General features: G+C 37.3%; 1 protein-coding gene across 1 annotated transcript in view; it reads left to right on the top strand.

Annotated features, from left to right (window-relative positions):
- Positions 1-16,684, top strand: part of Syn (synapsin) — a 65,823-nt gene that overhangs the window by 37,925 nt on the left and 11,214 nt on the right. The window contains exons 5-8 of the mRNA XM_071587689.1: positions 298-447; positions 2,036-2,171; positions 5,429-5,533; positions 6,883-7,088. Coding sequence (XP_071443790.1) covers positions 298-447; positions 2,036-2,171; positions 5,429-5,533; positions 6,883-7,088 — 597 coding nt within the window. The remainder of the gene's footprint in view (positions 1-297; positions 448-2,035; positions 2,172-5,428; positions 5,534-6,882; positions 7,089-16,684) is intronic.

The raw sequence follows: 16,684 nt of genomic DNA, 5'->3' as shown, positions 1-16,684 counted from the left end.
TCACGGTTTCTGGATACATATCAATAAATACGATCAGTTTGATTCGAATCAACAGAAATAAGAATCGTCTTGACTTTAAACTTCTGGCTTATTCTCTTAAATCTTAATGTTTCTCACTTACCTAAAATTCGAATGAATATTTACCGTATTTTGAGGTTGGAGCATTCAATTATGACGCAGTGTAAGTAACGTTTAGTTCACCCTAAATTGCTACATTTCGAGTTTTTATATTTAAAAACTATTTTCGAAAGTAGCGTTTTTATTTTTTTTTTAATGGTATCCTTTTTAACTGGCCAGGTCTAAGTATTTCCGGGGACGCCGCATTCACGGAGACTTCGACATTCGCGTGGAGCAGGCGGAGTTCCGGGAACTCTCACTCACGGCTTCCACTGAGACCGGCGCCACTGTTAGCATGGCGGTTTACAGAAATGGCACCAAAGTGGTGAGGTAAGTGCTTCCAGATTTGTAATGGAAGATATTCGGATGAGCTTACAAAATAATGTATTTGTTTTTAAATTCTCTATTAATCAAAATACTATTATAGTTATATGGAAAAAATACATGTAGTTTACTTACATGTGTAACGGGACATTATTAAAGATAAAATGAACGTGCATTTTTGCTAAGTATATCTCCTTAGCAAGAGGCGGATGCCGCATACTTTACGAGGCAGCCACAAAAGCTTAACGCGACAATTACATTAAAAGTATCTTTGGTATTAAGTGCTCCATCGGATATGATTATATCGCATAATTGATTTAAGTAACTATTTCAGTCAATGCAACAATTTCAGAGTGCAATCATTCGCCATGACCGGGATCCCGGCCAAGACGAATGATTTTCACGCTCTGAAATTGTTGCATTGAAATGTATTTTAGGGGATGACTCCGTTAAAAGTTACTGTTGCGTCATCTCCTGCGGTTTCTTGGAATTAACCATAGCAGTATTTAAGTTGAAACTAATGTGTGATCTCCGACCAAAAAAGTCTAGTGTGAGCATCTTCTCCAAATGTTCTTCAAATCTTTTGGAAAATATTAAAAGGCAGCATTTTAGGAATTTATTGCAAGGTAAACGACCTTCACGAGACACTTCGTTTGAATATTATTTCTTTTGAAGCTGAATTTTACGATAATTGCGTACAAAAATATTTCTTGGAAAAAATATAACCCTTTGGAAATATTATTTGGTAAAAAATGTAGAAGAATCAACTACTAATTGCATTCATGGGAAATTTTCAAAAAATAATTGCATTGCTTGATTTTCTCATATTTTCGTTCAATCAAATTTGATCCCAATAAATTGCCCAAAACTTTTAGCATCTGACAGCAGTTAAGCTTAATTCGAATTGCATTCATAATGAGGTATTTGAAAATATGACTTCGATGAAAAACAAATAAATCCTAAAATATGTCAATATTCTTAACAGTGATAAAATTATTTTAGAATTGATGAGATTATGAAGATCCATATTCTACCGTTTTGCAGAAAATATATTAATCCAGTAAATTCAAAAAACTAATTTTTTATTCAACCATTTCGTATCATCTTATAATTTTCACGTTTTTGAGCACGCAAACAATTTTTAGTACATCTGAGACTTCGCCAAACTATTATCAAAGAAAATTCAACATTATAACATTTTATTTATACACAAGCACAATGCGTTGGTGAATTATTATCTGTTTCGTACAAGAAACCTATAGTTCTACTCTATCACTGAAAATGTATTGCAAGGTTTTAAGTATGTAACGTGTGGTGGCTTATTCCTCAGAGCATTTATCGGATTGCCATTACAATTATTGTAATTAATTAAGGAAATGATAAAATAATTTCATAATTTATATCTCATTTCCCGTCAAAGTGGTTTAACTTCCTTTGGCGTCTATTTAGTGAGGCTTTATTTTATTTTTATGACAACTTAATAAATATTGTTAATATGCCAATGTAATGCATGACCTTTCCTTCGTAATCATGAATTTTTCTTGCACAGAGTTGTGCATCAGATTATTCAATTGCTATCCCCATCGTTCCGCAGGTCATTTCGGCCAGATTTTGTGTTCATCAGGCAGAATCTCAAGGACGCGGGAGAAGACCACAAGCATATCCTCCTTGGCCTAAAGTTCGGCGGCGTCCCAAGCGTCAACTCCCTGCACTCCATCTACAACTTCCAGGTGAATAAAGAGAGGTTATTTTAGATTAAAACCCAAACCGAATGTGTATAATATTGACTTTACGTTTTGGTTAATTGTCCATAACGAACGACTTCTCATCTCACCCGCTGGATATGCCTCTTGGCTGCAGATGGAGCCGTATCCCTTTCTCGAGTTTATAAAGGTGAAATCGGAATGGAGATGATGGCATGGGTGGCACCTGGAAGTGAAACGTGACACAGTTGAAGTAAAAAGGTCAATTTAAAATATTTGTTTCCTTAATTATGATATGAAACTTTAAACATTTGGAAGCGCGTGTTACCTTCCACTATTGAATATAAGTATTCCAATGGAATATTTCCTCATTGTTGAATACTATATTCACAGGTTATGCCTCTGTTCTAAGAATGTGTCTACCTCCGAGAGGAAAATCCCAATTAAATGTTCATTACCTTATCAGTTCATGTACCTTATCAGTTCTCCATTCCGAATTATCCCTCAAAAGTGGAGAATCTCTCTTAAAGTTAAGGCTCTTTTTTAAAGTGTCCTTTTGACATAAATGCTCGTGACCTTCCTTCAAGCGCGATTATTCCTCTTCTTTTGATTGAAGACTGTCTCATTATATTTTATTCCAGTTTCGCAGAGTTCTCCGGTTTCTCCAACTTTACTCCTGTTAACCCAAAAAAATAAAGGTAACCAATCCCATGTCGCGTACATGGTTTAAAGGTGGAGCAGTTTTCTTGGGGCCCGATTAATAATCCCTCTTCGCTGTTCTGGAATATAAAAACCGCACCCAGGAACAGAAAGATCTCAATGAATAAACCCCTCAGATACAAATTTCCTATAGCCCATTAGCCCTTATATATGCTATCGTACACTCTCCTTTATAAGTGCTAGTTGAACAAGGTGTATAAACCGTTTAGTTAAACATGAGACTTCTTAGAATTTTATTTCTAATTTGAGACCATTTCTTATATCAAAATAAATAGGTAGATTGTGTAATTAGTTATAATACATTTCTAACTAAGGTTAGTCTTAATTTTAGCATAACTTCTCAAGGCTCTATTCAACTCCATCGGCTTGATGAATATAAAAGGGCAACTTAAGGTCGTACAGCAGATTTAAAGCGCAAGTGTCTACCCAAGCTGTTGATTCAGAATGAAAATCATCATCATGATCATGTGGTAAACGCACCCGCACTAATTGGAAAAAAATATAACCATTTCAAGAATAAACCAAAACCACATTAAATACCCCGAAGATTGGCGCGTGAGAAGGGCTAGTTCTTTTTTTGTGCCACTTGAAGTTTTTCGTGAGATATGACACCTAATGAAAAAACCACGCAGCTTAAGTGAAGCAGTCGGTGCTCAAATGAATCAGCTGCATTGGACTCTGGAACCCCCTAAGTGGCTATGTAGGTATCGCAGCTACCCACAGGATTAAAATGTCGCTCTTTTAGTAAATTTACTTTATTTAAATTACTTTAAAATAATTTTTCACAGCTTGCCCGAACCACCATACGTCGGCAAGTCTTTAAACGCGTGGGGTCACGTTGTAACAAATAGTTTGAAATAATGGCGTTGAATGAAATCAAGTACAAAAAGAGGCCAAGGCCAAAGGGAAAAGGAAAATAATGAAGAGAAGATACGTCGAAATTTAAGAGAGTAAGGAAACGCATCGCGTATGGGTAGAGGTCACGGCGTGTTGTGTCATCGGAAAAGCCCGGGAAGCCAAATCTCGGGAATTCCCACCTGGGGAAACCTAAATGGGAAGGAGGTTAACAACTTGAAGAAAATTAGGTTTCGCATAGCAATGGGTGTGCATTTCACGTCACCCGGCTTGGGAACACTGCATCGATCGTAGCAATGCGACCGCTTACCGAGGTGTAGGGTCAAAGAAAGGTTAAAGAGTGAAATAGGCAGAAGCGTTAAAAGAGACAAATAATGTCATTTCAGCTTATTATTCGGTCTTCAATTTCATTGTGTGCATGACAACTATCACCATAAGAGACCGTAGCAAACTCGAATCCCAAAAAAGAGGGTAGAAGTACATATGGATGGAGCATGCCAATTTATTACATGTCAATTCGAAAGTATTTTTACGTTAAATAGTAAATTGATTCCAATTTCCAAAATTAACTTCAATTAAAAATTTTTAATCGCGAGTTTTTGCCTCCCATTTTCTGTTGCGATCGCCTTTAAGCCAACTTCTTCTTGTAAATCTGAATCAATATGTTCAATGCAAATATAATTCTCAATAGCATTTATATTTTCCAATTTTAATTTCCTGAAATTTTATTTTTATGACCTAAGGTTATTTATATTTTATGGGGCATATTTTTAAACTGATTATAATTTAATAGTACACATAATTTTAAGCTGCATTTTCATAAAATGTATTTAAGCCCTTTCATGTGAGAAGGTCGGCTTTATGCCTGTATATGTAGCGTTTCTCAGTTTGGGTTATGCATCACGCTTAATGACAGAGGTGTAGTTACCCTAATGAGTCGCCCAACAGCGAAGCTCCAGACGTGAAATTTAAATTTTACATCAAAAACACGAAGAGGAATGTTTTCATAACACTTTTCGTGTTTGGGCGACAGTATGCGCATATGACCAAAGTTGTGAGCTACGGATAAAATATTCATAACTCTCTGGAAAACGCCAAGGAGACATTTTTCTGAGACCTGAGGGACATTGGGGATATTTTTTTCAATGATTAATAAAGAAGCTGTCGCCTAATTGTAAGCTGTAAGGTTGAGGAAAAAATTATCCAAATAAGTTGCGTTTAACGTCGAAAAATATACGCAAACTTAGTTTCGCGGCAGTTCAATAGGTGTAACATCGGGGACAAAATTTAAGACTGCGATCACTATTTCGTTCCGTAAACACTTGTCTCGGAAGTAAATTAAACTTCTATGCAAATGGAGAGCGGAATACAAACCGCCCTTACTTTCGCCATTAAGATGGTGCAGTTAGCGGTAATGAGGATCCCGAGAATTTTGGTACCCCTGCAACGGGCGGGCGGTTTCCTTTGTTCGTCGGAGGAAACCTTAGGAGTCCTCGAAAGCTGCTCGCTCGTGTTCACTCTTTTACTGCATTCTCCCTCCTCCTCTTCATTACCTTTACGGCCACTTCCCACACTTTCTCAAATCCATTCCTCTGGTTTAGCCCCGCGCTTAGCCACCAGCACACACCCCCTCCTGCAGCACACCCCCTGCTGTCCCTCAAAAGCACTCCTCATTCAACCTCTCTCTCTCTCTTATCTCCCCCCTGCAGGACAAGCCCTGGGTGTTCGCCCACCTGCTACAGCTCCAGCGCCGCATTGGAAAGGAGAACTTCCCGCTCATCGAGCAGAACTACTTCCCCAACTCCAGGGAGATGGTGAGTGAGAACTGCATATTTCTCTCTCTCTTCCAGAGCAATAAATGTGTGTGCGTGGTATTTAGCCCCCTTCTCCTCCTCCCTCGGTATGAGCAAGTTGAAACCTCCAGGAGCAATACGTGCAATGCTTCGGCCCCCCTTTTTCCCCCTTTTACGACCAACTATTGCTCGAAGATCCGCTCCGATTGGCGAATATAAAGAACGACGCGTAGTCGGCGGGAGCATTGGGAAAATCGTGGTTGGAGTAAGGAGGGCAGAATTCATGACGGAAAATCGAGAAGCTCTCGCTCTCATTTTTGGCGTTCGAATCATGCATTTTTCCGAGAATACTACTTAAGCTCATTCAGAAAAACTGGTATTAATTTTTTACAGTCCTGATTACATTTTACCAAGTGTTCCCCGAGGAAAATAGGATATGAGGTTTGTCGGCATCGTTTATATATATATATATATATATATATATATATATATATATATATATATATATATATATATATATATATATATCACGTCAATCTTTATCCGATATCAACAAATAACACCTGCTACATTTCATCAAAAAAGATAGCTGCACTAGGCATTCTCTTTTCTCAATTTCAAATGAAAATATTATCTTCTTAAGTTTTCCCTCTTGCAAAAATCAATGCAATTTTTATACTGTTGGGTGAATGCTATTATCTTTATCTACCTAAAGGCTTGAAGTAAATTACGCTTAAATGAATAGAACCGCTTCAAAATCTGACTCTGTAAATAAAGCGTTGACAATATTGAGATATATATCTATGTAGACTTTGTGATATACACGTTGGGTAATACAGTAGGATTAATGATAATAGAATAATAGAGATCGTAATCCTCGGTAGTGGTGGAACAATATATCCTTCTAGCTAGTCTGAGCCATAAATAAGGAACCGGCAATTGATTTTCCCATTATGATCACCAATCTTCAATGATATGTCAGTCCATTGAATGAACTCGCAAACTACTGCAAAATATTCCTCTGCATAGGTCTTAATAAATCAATGGAGAGACATTACTGATTTACGATAAAACTTTCATGGAACCTGCCTACCTTATACTTTATCAATAACAATCCCGGAAGTGGGCAAAATCTAAACCTTCAATTAACAGGCGTGGTGGTTTAGAGTAAGTTACCTAAGGCACTCAAATAAGCATTCCACGCGCTGACAAAATGTTAGGCACAGTTCGAATTCGTTTCCGTGGCAGTTATCAGGATATAGTATAGCCACCGAAAGGTTGCGCTGAATAATTTCGGGTGCGACCCGAGTCTATTTTTCCTAGTTCTGTTGTTGTTCCGTTGGTTTGACCCTGCCTTCTTCCTTTCGCAGCTGAGCGCTCCAAGGTTTCCGCTGGTCATCAAGATGGGCCACGCGCATGGGGGTCTGGGCAAGGTGAAGGTCGAGTCGAACGCCGACTTCCAGGACATGGCGTCCGTGGTGGCCGTGGCGGGAACCTATGCGACGACGGAACCCTACGTGGACTCCAAGTACGACATCCACGTGCAAAAGATCGGCAATAACTACAAGGCATTCATGTGAGTACACAGCACAAATTGCCGATAAACTCAAATAAGGTAGCAAAAAAATTGCCACCACGTATGGGGTCATACCAAAAAACTCACTCAGTGAAGTGGTCTCCTTTGGTAGCAGTTGCCTTTTCTTCCGCGTGAAAATCATTAAATGGACAAAATTTTCATTTGTATCTTTTTTGTGCAATATAAAGGATTATATCTCGATCTTTACAAAGTATTTAGTCTTGTAATCATGTTTCTTCATCACGAATGATATCCTTCCTCTGCCCTCAAGATATATCCGTACAGATATTATAGTATTTCGATGTGTGACTCGTACTAATTTAAGATCATGGCTGGAATGATATTGCCGTTGGGTCCAGTTTCGAACGTTTCCGGCCGAATTAACTTGAATAGAAATATTATCCGAGCCAAAAGGTACTATAAATTCTGCATATTGGCACAGAAAGTTCTGCTGTTTGAAAAAGAAAACGCTTTAATGATTAAAAAGAAAAATGACTGTAGCATGTTCTATAATATGATGTATTATACTATAAACCTAGATTTAAATTGTTTTCACCTTTGATATGAATACTAAAATTTCACTTTAATAACGAAATTACTGTTAAATATAAGCGTAAAAGACTTGAAACTGGTAAAGAAAGGCAATGGGCCATTAAATAGGGAGAAAACACTGAGGTATAACGTAATGTTGAAAATATGAGGGCTATTTAGTAAAGAGCGATCATTACTTTTAATTTGCATAATTTTTGTGCAAAAGCTTAATTTTAAAATATTTGTGTCTAAAGTGATATATATATATATATATATATATATATATATATATATATATATATATATATATATATACATATAAAACTTGGACAGCAAAAACAATATAAGAACGCATAAAAAGAACACTCACACGTTATTTCTTAATAATTTCGACGGAATTTAGCTCTGTTTTCCTCGGAAGAAACAGTTGTATTGCAGTTCCAGTACAACTGCTTCTTCCGAGGATGACGGAGCTTAATTACGTCGAAATTATTAAGAAATAACTAACAAATAAATATTTTGTTTCTCTTAACAAAACAAAAATCCAGCATCCTACTGTACATCAGGTCTCTCTTCATCTCTGAGTACTTCCTTTCTCCCTTCATCCCGTCCAATATCCCTATCCTGTTCCTTCCCTTTCCTCGTTTGCCTAACATCCTCCCATCTAATAAAAGACTTCAACTAAAGCTAAAGACTTAAAAAGCTTCAACATTCCACTGCCGATCAATACGCCCCTCATCCATTTTTCCTGCCTCCATAGGATTTCTCCTAACAAACCCCTCTCTTCGCCCACCATAGCAAGTACTTCCTAATTCGTTTTCTTCTCGGTCCATTTCACCTTCTCCATTCTTCGCCACACAAATGTTTCAAAAACCTCCAATCTACGTCCATCCTCCTGTTTTAATGACCACGTTTCCGCGCCGTACGTAGCTACGCTCCATATCAAAGTTTTCACGAGTCTTTTCTTAATATCCTTGCTCAACGTCCTTTGCTACGTGACCTCACGTGCTACTTTGACCGTGTTGGTCCAAAACATTTACGAGATACGTAAACTGTTCTACCTGCTCTAGTTTTTGCCCTCCTATTTTAATTTTTAGCTTAGCCTTTTTTTTCTAGAAAATCGCATAACCTTTGTTTTATTAATATTGATTCTCATCCCACACCAACTAAATTTCCAATTCACTCAGCAATGCATGCAGCCCCTTGGCTGACTGACAAACTAAAGCTTGGTCACCAGCGAACCTAACTGATTTTACGAATTCCCCGCCCACTTTCATTCCTACCTCCAGTTCTTCCCATGCCTCTTTAATCATTTCCTCTACATACAGGTTGAACATCGACGGTGATAATGGGCAACCCTGCCTTACACCTCTTCCTAACACTGCCCATCCGGACTCCTCGTTCCCCACTCGCACCTGAGCAGTCTGAGACATGTACAGGTTGCGGATTAGCCTCCTTTCCCTCCAATCTATTCCTATTTTCTGCAACATACTCATTAGTTTTTCCCAATTCACTCTATCAAACGCTTTTTCGAAATACTACCTTGATCAAAAATTTCCCGGAATTTATTCAGAAAATTAAAAATACAAGTTTATTCATCTAAATCTATATTGTCCCCTTCAAAGTAATCCCCATCGACTGCAACACACTTATGCCAGCGCTTGATCCAATCCTCGAAACATTTTTTATATTCGGTTTTCGGTATGTCCATCAGTGCTTCCTGCGATTTTTCCATTACTTCCTCTCGGCTGCTAAAACGCGTTCCCCGTAATGGTTTTTTAACTCGATTGAACAGAAAGAAGTCACAGGGAGCCAAATCAGGTGAATTCGGTGGCTGTTGGATGCTATTTGTTGCATTTTTCGTCAAAAAATTACGAATAATGATAGCACTGTGCGACGGTGCGTTATCATGGTGCAAAATCCACGAGTTTTCTTCCCACATTTCTGGTCTCTTTCGGCGAATTGCTTCACGCAAACGTCTCATAACGCCCAAATAATACTCTTTGTTTACTGTCTGGCCTTCTGGCAAAAATTCATGATGCACTACACCGTTGTAATCCATGAAAACCGTCAGCATTGCCTTCTTTTTTGACTGAAAACGACGTGGTTTTTTTGGTCTCGGCTCATTTGGTGAACGCCATTCACTTGCCTGATGTCTGGATTGCGTGTCGTACTCATAAACCCACGTCTCGTCTCCAGTAATGATCCTTTTGATGAATGTGGGATCGGATTCAGCCTCGCAAATCATGTCTTTTGCGACGTCAACACGGTCTCTTTTTTGCATGAAATTGAGGTCTTTTGGCACCAACTTTGCTGCTACACGACGGAAACCCAAATCATTAACCACAATGTCTTGGGCGGATCCATAGGCCATGTTCAAGTCCTCCGCTATTTCTCTGATGGTTAATTTGCGGTTATTGACCAACATTTCTTTTACTTTATCAATTTTTTCACCGACTTTCGATGTCGATGGTCTGCCACTGCGTTCATCATCTTCGATTGACTCACGACCACTTCTGAACCGCTCGTGCCACTGGTAAACGACCGTTTTTTTTAGAGAATCGTTGCCGAAACACTTTTCCAACATTTCCAACGTCCGTGCGCCACTAAATCCGTTTTTTACGCAAAATTTAATACAAGTTCGTTGTTGCAAATTTAAATCCATTTCTGCAATTGTAAAAAATCGCCAACACACACAGAGATAGATGTACTCTTGGCTACGTAACTTTTGCAAATGTCAAGTTATGACACTAAGATTTAAAGGGAATATCAACAACAGATGTACCAATTTAACAAAAAAACAGAACTCAAATCGGAACGATGGGAGCGCCACACGGTGGTTATTCCGGGAACTTTTTGATCAAGGTAGTATACGAAACAGGCAAATACCTCCTGGTTGTATTCTATACTCCCTTCGATTAATAATCTCATTACTGCAATGGCATCACGCGTACCTCTCCCCTTCCTAAACCCAAACTGGTCATCCCCTAAGTAATCATTTGCCCGACTCTCTATCCTTTTGTTTATGATCCTGAGAACAACTTAAGCTGCGTGGGATATCAAACTAATTGTCCTATAGTCCTCACATGATGTGGCCTTTACCTTTTTCGGAATAGGAACAAAACTGATCTCACAAAGTCTTCCTGCCATATTTCTTCCTCATAGATACTACGAATCAGTTCTTATGGCCTCTTCCTCCCACATTTTCCTAAACATTTCAATAGTTCCGCAGGAACTATTGTTATCAACCCCCACGGCCTTATTTAGTTTCATCTCCCTTAATGCCCTTTCTATCTCATTGTCGAGTATGCCTGGACCTAAGCTATCGTCCTCTACGTCATGTTCCTTTTCTATGTCTAACTTTGGTGTATATATGTATATATATATATATATATATATATATATATATATATATATATATATATATATTAAAAAGTTCATTTTATTGGTTGAAATACAGTATTGCGTAAGCAGCGGTCATAAATCCGAATACCTTTAGACCACCTACGGATACGATGGAGGTAACACACAACGAGAAATACTCTTAATTACGATTTTTCTGTCACCTGAAAAAATCATTTCGAGGACTACGCAAATGCCACAGGAAACTTATAAATAGACTGTTCTTCCTTTTAGCTCAGCTAGAATATGATTGAAAATGTTTCAAGGGCGAGGGGACAATAAATTTCAAGAGAAGGTAGATCCGGAGCTCCAGTCACTGCCCTTACACAAGTAAACACTAACACCGCTGCTATCATTGTGAGAGAATGTTGTCAAATAACGTACAGATCACTATCAGAAATATTATCCATTTCATTCGGTCCCAATCAGATAATGTGAACAAAGTATTTGCACATGAGACGTGTTTCTATGCGGTAGTTTCTTAGACTCCTTTTACGCGGACATCAGGCCGTGCGCGTGGAGGTGTGTTCAGTTTAAGATAGAGGAAGATAAGTTTCTTTTAAAGGTTATATCAGCGGATGATACTTGGCTATGTCATCTGCCGAAATGTTCATTAACTGTCCGAACGGGCAAGTAAAAACCGTCCCAGTGAGTGAAGTCTAACATATGCATGTGATACGCATGGCATTGAAAAAAAGAAACATGGCTGAAGTGAAAGTGTGGTCCGCGAGGAAAAACTTAAAACTAGAAATAAAATATGAAATCTTAATCTAACAAGAAAGGAAAGCCTTGGTCCTGAGAGCAAACGGGAAAATTCTCATTTGGGAATCTCCGGCATCACCAACACCAAAAAAGTCGAATTGGTGGCTTTTGCTGGGAAAGTTATGATCATATAAATTTTCGATGTTCAGGGTGAATGGTACGTATATCAGCGTGCCGTACCATCACACAAACCTCTAGATGGAGAATAACTTGGGGATGAACGGGGAATTCTCTAAGGGCATATCGATCGCAAAATATCACATTTCAAATCAACAGGCTGGATGCCGCACCACGATAATTCACTTCCGCCATCGTAAATGTTGTTGTCCGATAAACCCACCCCGAAATCGCAATTATCCAACGAAAGTCAATGTAAAGCTTAATCCTCGTCCTCCCCATAGTCCTCATATTGACTTTTTCCTATTCTATATTGTGAATAAATACCTTCGTAAAAGCGTTTTTCGTTATCAGAAGCAGTTGTGAAAGCTGTTGAACATATTAGAAGGAAAAAGAGGCATCCAGAATGAATTCGAAAACTGGATAGATCATATCAAAAGTGTACGTATTCTTCATTGAACATTCCAAGTGATAATTATTTCAATGATGTAGAGATTTTGTTAATATTTCCGATGTACCAATAAAAGTTTATTCTAATCATCACTTTACAAGCCATGACACATTGCGTAGCTCTGCGGAGCATCAAAGCCGCTTTTCGGTTACTGAAAGAGAAACAACCGTTATGATAGTTGTTAAGTATGAAGCTCACGAAAATACTACCTGTGTGATATTAAGCAAGTATCAAGTGAATTTTATGTGAGTGGTATGCCCAATTGCTCACGCAAAAATCTTTTTTAATGAAAATTCACGAAAGTTTAAGTAAATCCGCGAGTTGATTCAAAAGCGAAAATAAATGAGTGTTGCAATTTACATTGCATTAAAAATTCTTATCGTATTGATATATTAATTAAACTAGTCAATATTATTAGCTATATTAGTGAAACCTTTATAAATAAATCACGAAAGAACAATTTCATGTATTAATAATTATTTTATAGCAGATTTTTAAATAATAACTTGCATTCTATTTACAGAATATTGATATTAAAAACTTTTTCAGGGCTTTGAAATGAATTGGTGTACTCTTACATCGTTATTCATATGTATTTGTTTCTCAATATGCATTTTTCTTTTTCTCTTGTCCGGACACATTGGAAATCCCCTATATTGTTGCATTAAATGGGTTAAAAATTCAAATCGCATCTACTAAACATCTTAGGGAATATGATTATCTGCAGTAGATGCGATTTACTAATTAATAATAATACTCTGGTAACTTGCGAACCCCACTTTGATCTATGATATTCAAATGCGGGAGTCATTAGCTAGCTTATGGTTATCCTTAGTGTACCTGGTCACATTTTTCACAGAAGAACAAATGACGAAAATATCGTGCAAATTCAATGTCCTATAACATTGTAAAGTGGACGAATTTATCATTTTGAATTTTAAGGGTGTGTAATAAATGCCTGGCTACCCGTCCACGTAATGCGTATGGCCTTTTTGATGGCGATCAGCAATATTTCATTGCAGAGCAACAGCGACGAGAGTGGGGCGAACTGTTGATAGGGTCTGCCCTTCCCCTTTAAGTAATTTGGTATTAAAAAATGGCACGATGTCCTTTATGGATTCGTTCGAAATAAAATGATCCGTGATACAAGCGTATATATTAATTTTAAGCGGGGGAGGTGGATACACGCCGTGCAAGGAGAAATTGCTGCCTCGTATCGATTTCTTTAATATTTATGCTCTAATCGATACTGCAGAATCGACGTCCGAATCAGGGTCCCCACCAACCGCAAGATTTTTCTCTCCCCTGCGACCCTTCCTCTATAACACTCTCCACTTCTACCCATTTCCCTCAAGTTCCCAGCTCCCTTTTATCATTTCCCATGCCTCCAAATTCACCCTATCTTCATTTACCTTTTTCTCTCTCTGTCTCTCTCTCTCTCTTCCTCCTTCCACACCATTCCCCCTTTTCCTGGTAGGCTCGTGAAATTTATGGCGACGGCTACTGGACATCAAAGAGCGAGATAGCGACCTCTCTCTCCATTCCTTCTTTCACTTTATCGGCCGAGACTGACATAAATTCGTTTATCGTTGGGTCATTACTATGAAGAATTTTGCCCTTCCATAGAAATCAGCCAGACAGTGGCAAAACGGGACAAAATTAAGGCCAGCCACGGAAGCACACGGAAAAGAGCCATCATCCCCTTGTAGAATAATTTGAGCATCTAGGAAAAATCACCTATAATGATAGCTTTGAAGAATAATGTCTTTATTTTATCCAAGTTAATGGTATTTTTATGTTTAATCTACATCGATTGTTTGTGATCGTGAATTACTTTCATAATAAATCACCCGTTTTTTCCTCACTGTCCACAATCCGGTAGAGCTCTTGGTAACGAAATATCTGAGAGTAAACTATAGAGGGATGAAAATAAACTTTTTCCTTTGATTCTTAACAAATTTATTTTTACTCGACGTTCACAATTTATATCTAATAGTTCATCATTAGTACACCCTCTAGATTATAATGGCTAAGCTTATGTGCAATACATAGTTCAAATGAAATTAGGTATTACCATCCTAAATTTGGTGTGCGTAGGCCTAAAATAGGCTTATTAAGGACTTTAATGAGTATTTTCAGATTTAACATAAACCCCAAAGTTTGAATAGCATTTGAATTAGTTTACGTATTTTCAAAATAGCGAAAGAAGTAGTGCGAGTATTATTTCTGTCATAGAATGACTTATAATTGATTACACTTGGTCCTTAAGACATAAATGAAATATTCTATCAATTATATTACTATGATATATTAATAATTTAAATAATAACGAGAATAATATTCATACTTCATAAGGGGAAATATTTTGGCTCCTTGACGGTAAAAACTAGGTTAAACCCACTTGCCTTTACTTTAGTCGTTAGGTTTCGTGACTGGTTTCAATAAGCACATTTCTATTTCTGATGAAGTGAATTAAAGGTATGCTTTCAAATATTCTTCTATAAAATTTCCCGAAAGTGTGACCATATACAAATTCGATTTCCATTTAGTGGCATTCAGTAATATTCCTAGGCATTGTACAAAACACTCGGTGAGAGATAATTAACCACAGTAATAAATCTTTAAAGCAAAATAACGCACATACCTCCAGTGACTATCCATAGTTGGAAATGTTGAAGTTGTTTGTTGAATGGCTCGACTCTTTTAGATTGTTAGCAATAGTACTGAAAGTGTCTTCGGAAACTATGAGTGACATTTATTTGTAGTTTCCGTTGCAAAAAGCAGACAGGTAATGATTTTTCAATGGTTTCATAAATATTTTTTCCAAAGTCTTAGTCTACTATGTATGTTCGCTATTTTATAGTTAATTTTTCAATTACGCATGCACAAATCATCATCATTGTTTTTGCTTAAACGGCTACAAGAGCTGGAAGGCTTGGAGAGAGTATTTTTCACCAATGATTAAGTAAATAAGGCAAAAGAAATTTAACCGCTTACTCCGACTCCTCCTATTCATGAGCGTCGTTAAAATATCAATTGACTTGAAATACATTTACAAGTTAAGAACTGCTCCTCCGGTCACAAAAACATCTGTAGAGTAGAAGGTTAAAATATTGATTTTATTTCTAAAGTCGGGGCGAGGGTAAAACTTGAAATTGTGGAAATATAATTTTTTCTAAAGATCATAGGGATATGCCATATTTTACATTTTCCCAATGAAAAGTTAAAATAATTTTAGAAGTTTTTCAACAAAAATTTTGGTCTTTAAAGTGTCATTCAATAATTTCAGATTTCTTTAATTGTAAATTTTATATTTTCTAACAGTTGCTTTCTGATGCTCGGTTGCCTAAATCTCTGAAAATCAATTTTCTAATGTAATTTTTTTAGTATGGCCTTTTTAATGAAATTAAAAGTGCTGCTGGCTTTTAATTCCATTACTTTCACTGTGGCTCACCAAAAATATTTGAAAGAATCACTCCAACTCTCTTTCCCTTATCGTCCCTTCCAAATTTTCTGTGTCCTTTCTTTGTGTCTCTATATTCTAAAAATCTACATGTGTTTGTGTATATATATATATATATATATATATATATATATATATATATATATATATACATATACATGGATTTATATGGTATACATAACTTTTTCCATTACATAAATCATTCACACTTAATTGTATTTGGCCATTCTGGCCCCTTTCCACAGGCAGCTTCTATTCCTTCTCTCTGCCTTCCTCATTCAATTAATTAGTGGTCAATTAGGCCTAAGTAGCATTTAATGGCATCCTCTCGTCCTACCCTCACCCTATAACCGACTTGTGCCTCCCCGTCAACATCCTTCGACGTGGGTGGCCACGATTGAACTGGCATTCCGTGTGAAATCGCGACATTAAATGGCTTCATTTAGGGTTACACGTAATACAAGTAATTAATATTAACAGCATCGTTCAGGGACCGTTGTTCATCAGTAGACCTCGTTGAAATCAATTTATAAATTGAAATCGTTGAAATTAATTTAAACTCTTACATTGAAAATGATAAAAGTGCTTTCTATAAAATAAGATACCTAAAAGATCAGTTTGGCCATTTATCTTTCAGGGATCCTTCGATTAACTGAGCTAAAGAGGAGGTAAGGATAGAAGGAGTTATCATTGGCTGTCAAATAGAGACTTGATTTTGTCAGGTCGGTCAATATTTTCATTACTCCATGGTATATAGTGCCTTCGTATTTCATTGCTTTCTTCTCGGAATTCGTCTTTGTATTCACTCCTCAGGTCTCTTCTTCTATGGTTCTTTCCATAACAGTATTTAATGTGCACAATTTTGCCTCA

Source organism: Hetaerina americana, unplaced genomic scaffold (genome assembly GCF_022747635.1).
Source record: "Hetaerina americana unplaced genomic scaffold, ioHetAmer1.1.p SCAF_3, whole genome shotgun sequence".
Lineage (NCBI taxonomy): Eukaryota > Metazoa > Arthropoda > Insecta > Odonata > Calopterygidae > Hetaerina > Hetaerina americana.
The sequence above is the reverse complement of the archived record's forward strand: the minus strand, read 5'-3'. Positions and strand labels throughout refer to the sequence as shown.